The 6,980-nt window shown below is 43.2% G+C and overlaps 1 protein-coding gene across 7 annotated transcripts in view; it reads left to right on the forward strand.

Annotated features, from left to right (window-relative positions):
- Nucleotides 1–3,512, forward strand: part of SEPSECS (Sep (O-phosphoserine) tRNA:Sec (selenocysteine) tRNA synthase) — a 36,052-nt gene extending 32,540 nt beyond the window's left edge. For 4 of the 7 annotated variants that reach the window (XM_084857008.1, XM_084857009.1, XM_084857007.1 and 1 more), the window contains one exon: nt 418–3,510. In XM_084857008.1, the coding sequence (XP_084713134.1) occupies nt 418–691 (274 nt within the window). In that variant the 3' untranslated portion in view covers nt 692–3,510. Of the gene's footprint in view, nt 1–417 lie in introns of all 7 variants that reach the window. The other 3 variants (XR_014792187.1, XR_014792188.1, XM_084857004.1) reach the window with 2 other exon arrangements.
- The last annotated feature ends 3,468 nt before the right edge of the window (nt 3,513–6,980 follow it).

A 6,980-nucleotide genomic window follows, 5' to 3' on the forward strand; every position in this document is an offset into this window, starting at 1 on the left:
AATGGCGGCCGGCATATGCAGCAGCTGCTTGCGGGTAAATTAACCCACGATGGGCTGTCGTGTCATGCAAACTGGCTCAATGAATCAAAATATTTGTAAGCAATAGGAGTTACTGGGCAAAAGCCAACATAAGTCCTACTTAGAGTAGACCCATTGAAATGAATGGGACTTAAGTTAGTTGTGACAACTAAATCCCACTCATTTCAGTGGGTCTAAGTAGGAGTTACGTTGGATTTTATCCAGTGAGCCCAAAAGATGCAGACTCCCACAGATTTCAGTGGTGCTTACTCCCAGGTAAATGCCCAGAAAACTGCAGCCTTAGTGGATTTTATTTCCTTTTAATTAGCCCTAATTTGTCCACATTTGCTGTGTTTTCTCCAGAGGCATTTGTGCGTTTAACTAAGTGTTTGCTTTCAGGGCGGTTTCCCTCGGGACTCTGCAAACAGTGAGTGGCTACACCTTCAAAGGCTTCATGTCCCATACAAACAAGTATCACTGTGCATACCTCAATGCCGCTGCAGCCATTGGAATAACAAAAGAAGATATAGATGTGTTCTTAAAAAGACTTGATAAATGTTTGAAGGCTCTAAGAAAAGGAAAGAATGATGGAAAAGATTCACCTGTAACGAATGAAGAAGTTGTCTCTGTTATGGAAAAATGCAATTCTACTGAAGGAGACACCAAAAACTAAATTATGGAAAAATAATTTGCAGTTTATAATGTGCAAAACTTCTATCAAGGGCCATATTATGCAGTGAAACTAATGAAAAAAGTTTAAAAGTAACCAAAACGTAAATGACGTAGGGCACAATCCTGTGAGACGTGTTCCTCGTTAAAATGAATGGGAGCTGTGCAAGTGCACAATCGTGTTCTTTTGTAGCTCTCACATATTTCAGTGGGACTTGTGCAAGAATAATTCCTGCTGGCTTGTACTTGTAGAGAACATTCAGATTTAGGACTTTTTACGCAAAATTCATGTGTGTATTATACCCTTCATACTGTGAAGGACTCATATAAATCTGCCTTCAACCTATTAGTGAGGGCCAAGACCTTGTGCTAAAAAGGGTAGGCTTTCAGCTTTTCAGACTTGAACTGAGCATATGACTGACTCTGTGTGTGTGTGTGTGTGTGTGTGTGTGTGTGTGCGCGCACGCACATGTGTGTGTATGAATCAGACAGACAGACAGATAGGCAAAAAGACCCAGTTTGTACATTATTATAGCAGCATGATAGTCACCAGTATATAGCACTGTTTTGATGCTCTTCCATCTAATCCTAACCCCAACTTTTGGGTGGCATTGATTTTAATCAGTCTTGTTTTCATTGTGATTAGCAGGCCTGATTCAAGTCAGTGCTGTCATGCTGTACCCATGTGGGTACCACTTTACACAGACCATCTTCACATACAGAACAGCACCCACACAGTTCCAGTTTTCTAAAGTGAATTGGGCTTGAGTGTTCTGTTAATTTCCAAAATGTTTCTGCCTATTTGACTTGCCATATTCAGCACACACTATGCATGAGCCCCACTGAAATGAATGTGAGATGCAGAAGAGTATAGTAATAGTGCTGTTGTGCAGCCTCCATTCATTTCAGTAGGGCTTGTGCAGGAGAACTTCCTGCTGGATTGTGCAATTTTCTAGTAACCTCTGTATACAGGCATTCCCATATTTGCAAATTATTGCTTTATGACACACTTGTGCACTTGTACTTTCCGCATCTTCCTTCCTAGAAGCCCACGAATTTCAAGCAGTATGAAGACCAAATACAATTTGGAAGGAAATGGTGTTGCTTCTCCTTAGGTACCTTGCCTGGTGACAGTAAGATCAGTTGCAATGAACTACCTTACATTTGAAAGCCTCTGATCATTTCTGGTTGCTGTGGCTGGGTACTGAAGTGGCATCAAGCAGAAGGTGGTGGTACATACTGGCCTCTCCTGGAGCAGTGACACGTGGAGCAAGCCTCTCTTGTCATGGATGGTGTGGGCCACAGGGCTAGTCCCAACAAAATAAACCAAGTCATTGTCATCACTGAGCTCAAAACTGACTGAGTCAAACGCCTGTTGAATACCAAAACATTGGTTCGTAAATTGTGTTTATCTGTGGTTATTTCATATGTTCCAAATTTAACAAAGCCATTGTTTTTCAAACAGTGTATTCTATTCCTTTTTGAACTTAAGATATTTCTCTACCCCCCACCCCCATATTTTTGTGTTTACACGTTCACATATACTCATGAATGAGAAATATTGAAAGTGACTTTATTTTTAACTCAGCAACCCATTCAATGGTCAGGGAATCAATTTTGCTTTGTGTATTATGCAGGGACTGTTTTTTAATGAAAGACTGCAGGCAATCTTAACTTTAAATACCAGGTTATTGACTACTTGAAGGACTCAATTTCAGGAATATGTTTGAGAGTGTAAATGGTTTCACTGAAAAGAGTCTGCATTTGTCTGTATAGTGTATTTCTTTTTTAAAAAACATCCAGACTTCAAAAGGCATTGTTTGTAAACTTGACATACTTTAGAGATGAAAGCCGTATGAATTCTCACATGATCATGGGTTGCTTTCCTCAAAATAGGAGCCCTCTCTTCTTTGAGCCAATTTTAATGTTAACACTTTTGTGGGGGTGCTGAGCTGTATCCCATAGTGTGGCAGTGTTCCCTGAGCTGTATCCCATAGTGTGGCAGTAACTCCTAATATGGTAATTAAGTCTGCTGTTGTCATCCCAGCTCAGCTAGCACTCTCCCCACCTCCGGATGGACATTGGCATGGTAACATCCCATACAAATTTAGATGTTAGACCTGAAACATGAGATCCAGACACAAAAGTAATCATGAAGTAAGGTATACATTTACCCTTTGTATACAAAAAATAGGGTGGCAGTACCTGTTCTTGTTTGTGACCTCTTTACACTACAGCTACCGCTGTATGATACTTGTGTGATTGGTATAACACAGCCAAGACTGATGCCTAAATGAAACAGTTCTGTCAGTGGTATGAGAGTTATTGTCCTGTTAGCATATGCAGTGTTCTGTCTGTGTATCTTTTTTTTTTTCCTTTTGTGGGGAAAAGTCCTCTACATCACATTAATGTTGGTGCATCTGTATGTTGTGGACTAGCACTTTACTTATGTGAGATGTTACCACTTACATCACTACAGTATGTTATTATTTACTATCTCCTTTCACTCACACACCATCCTTAGATGAGCCTTGAATTGATGCATCAAGTTGTTATTAAGAAAGAAAAGCCACAAATTGAGAAGTTCTGCCAGTAGGCAACAAACAACTTCAAAAATGCACCCCCACCAGCCTCACTACAAGGTCATTATGCATACCTAAGAATCTTTGAACACTTCCATTGCTTTAATGCAACTAATCAAATTTGATTTGTAATGGGTTGCATCAAGCATGGGCCTAGAGTAACTAGTATCAGTTGTTCTCAGGTAAATTTAAGTGTGCACTCTGGCCATCTTATTTGAATAAATTAAACTTAATTATGGAGATTATTTTGTGAATGTCTTCTATACCCCCACACATTTGTCAGTCAGCAAATTCACTTTTGGGGATTTGTGTATCATTTGTAAGAGGATTACTCAAATGTTTTCATTTATACCAGTATGTCATCTTTTCAAGCCCTATGTTTAGGGCTAGTGTGAAGCTTTATGGCAACTATATGATGGCTTTGGAGTCTGGAGGGGCAGCACTTGACCTCCCCCTGGATGAGCCATAATCAGCTTTCATTAAAAAGAAAATGAAGTATCTAGTGCTTGTAGAACCTGAGATATGAGGCAAAATGTGCAGCCACTATTCCACCATTTGTATTGTGAGAAACTGGCCTGCTCCTGCCTTTTGAGTGTTTTTAGCCAATGAATGAAGGCATGGCAATGGTCAACACACCCATTGCATGGGGAAGGAATGTTCTGGTTCATCTTAAAGCCTTTTTGAGGCAGGTTGGAGGAGTCTCCCCTGTTAAGCAGCATCATTTAAAAAAAAATTAGAAATCCAGGAGTTTAGTGGAATTGAGATTGGCTAATAGTGTGCCTACCTAAAAATGAAAGAGAGCAGCAGACAGGAGTTCATGATATTTCTTACTCAGATCTTGTTAATAATTTTTTCTGTATTTGCAAAAATTTAAAAAGTTACCCTGACAGTGCATGCAGTTTCAGCATTATTATACTCCTATTTCACAAGCCAGGTCACTGGCTCCCTCCCCCCCGCATTTTTTTTAACAGTCACACATGGGATTTTGGGAGCAGGGTTAAACCTCCCACACACAGCAGTCCTGATGTAGACTTGGGACCTCACCTAGTTGTTGTTTATTCGTTCAGTCTCTTCCGACTCTTCATGACTTCATGGACCAGCCCACGCCAGAGCTTCCTGTCGGCCGTCACCACCCCCAGCTCCCCCAAGGTCATGTCTGTCACCTCCAGAATACCATCCATCCATCTTGCCCTTGGGCGGCCCCTCTTCCTTTTGCCTTCCACTTTCCCTAGCATCAGCATCTTTTCCAGGGTATCCTGTCTTCTCATGATGTGGCCAAAGTACTTCAGTTTTGCCTTTAATATTCCCTCAAGTGAGCAGTCTGGCTTTATTTCCTGGAGTATGGACTGGTTTGATCTTCTTGCGCTCCAAGGCACTCTCAGAATTTTCCTCCAACACCACAGTTCAAAAGCATCTATCTTCCCTCGCTCAGCCTTCCTTATGGTCCAGCTCTCGCAGCCATAGGTTACTACGGGGGGGAATACCATTGCTTTAACTATGCAGACCTTTGTTGTCAGTGTGATGTCTCTGCTCTTCACTATTTTGTCAAGATTTGTCATTGCTGTCCTCCCAAGAAGTAAACGTCTTCTGATTTCCTGGCAGCAGTCAGCGTCTGCAGTAATCTTTGCGCCTAGAAAGATAGTCTGTCACTGCCTCCACATTTTCTCCCTCTATTTGCCAGTTATCAATCAAGCTGGTTGCCATAATCTTGGTTTTTTTGAGGTTTAACTGCAACCCAGCTTTTGCACTTCCTTCTTTCACCTTCGTCATGAGGTTCCTCAGCTCCTCCTCGCTTTCAGCCATCAAAGTGGTGTCGTCTCCATATCTGAGATTGTTAATGTTTCTTCCAGCGATTTAAACTCCAGCCTTGGCTTCATCAAGCCCAGCACGTCGCATGATGTGCTCTGCGTACAAGTTGAATAGGTTGGGTGAGAGTATACAACCCTGCCGTACTCCTTTCCCAATCTTAAACCAGTCCATTGTTCCGTGGTCTGTTCTTACCATTGCTACTTGGTCGTTATACAGATTCCTCAGGAGGCAGACAAGATGACTTGGTATCCCCATACCACCAAGAACTTGCCTCAATTTGTTATGATCCACACAAAGGCTTTAGAATAGTCAATAAAACAGAAATAGATGTTTTTCTATAACTCCCTGGCTTTCTCCATTATCCAGCGGATATTGGCAATTTGGTCTCTAGTTCCTCTGCCTTTGCTAAACCCAGCTTGTACATCTGGCAATTCTTGTTCCATGAATTGGTGGAGTCTACCTTGCAAGATCTTGAGCATTACCTTACTGGCATGTGAAATAAGTGCCACTGTTCGATAGTTTGAACATTCTTTAGTGTTTCCCTTTTTTGGTATGGGGATATAGGTTGATTTTTTCCAATCTGTTGGCCATTCTTGTGTTTTCCAAATTTGCTGGCATATGGCATGCATCACCTTGACAGCATCATCTTGCTAGATTTTAAACAGTTCAGCTGGGATACCGTCTTCTCCTGCTGCCTTGTTATTAGCAATGCTTCTTAAGGCCCATTCAACCTCACTCTTCAGGATGTCTGGCTCTAGCTCACTGACCACACTGTCAAATCTATCCCCAATATTATTGTCCTTCCTATACAGATCTTCCGTATATTCTTGCCACCTTTTCTTGATCTCTTCTGCTTCTGTTAGGTCCTTGCCATCTTTGTTTTTGATCATACCCATTTTTGCCTGGAATTTACCTCTGATGTTTCTAATTTTCAGGAAGAGGTTTCTTGTCCTTCCTATTCTATTATCTTCTTCCACTTCCGCACATTGCTTGTTTAAAAATAATTCCTTATCTCTTCTGGCTAACCTCTGGAATTTTGCATTGAATTGGGCATGTCTCCCCCTATCACTGTTGCCTTTTGCTTTCCTTCTTTCTTGGGCTACATCCAGTGTCTCAGCAGACAGCCATCTTGCCTTCTTGGTTTTCTTATTCTTTGGGACGTTTTTTGTTGTTGCTGCCTCCTGAACAATGTTGTTAGGGATGTACGAAAGTCACTTACCTTTTACGAAATTTGATTCGCGGTGGGGGGGAGGCGCGCCGCCCCTCCCCCCGAAATTCAGGCCGGGGGGGGAGGCGTCCCATCCCTCCCCCCTGAAATTCTGGCCGAGGGGGAGGCGCCCCGTCCCTCCCCCCCGAAATTCTGGCCGAGGGGGAGGTGCCCCGTCCCTCCCGCCGCGAATCCTGGCCAGCCAGGTCTGCAAATGGCGGCGGCCGTAGCTGCCACTGTTTGCGTCCCTGCAGTCAGCCGTGATAGGCTGCGTAAATGTTTACGTAGCCTATCACGGCTGAGTTAAAACAAAAACAACCGCGCATACGCAAATGGCAGCGCCCATGGGCGCCGCCATTTGCATTCCTTATTTTGGCATGTCTAGTCTACGTAAACATTTACGTAGACTACGGCGAAAATAAGGGGAACGCAAATAGCGTAGCGTCTACGTAGCCTATCACTTTTTTGTTTGTTTGTTTGTTTAACTTGGAAATGGCGGTGGTGGCAGCCGGTCGGAAGACCGGCCACTGTAGCTGCTGCCGCCGCCGAACCGCTGCTGGAGCCGCCGCCGCCAGGGAGATTCGCCCAAGGTAAGTCCCGTCCCGGGGGGCAGGGGGGGGCAGACCGTTTCGCCACCAATTTCAGGGGGCTGAATGTGCTGGCATTCGGCCTCCCCGAGATTCGTGGCAAAATTC

This window comes from Heloderma suspectum, chromosome 5, assembly GCF_057233095.1.
Source record: "Heloderma suspectum isolate Gila_16-S chromosome 5, 16-S_ref, whole genome shotgun sequence".
NCBI lineage: Eukaryota > Metazoa > Chordata > Lepidosauria > Squamata > Helodermatidae > Heloderma > Heloderma suspectum.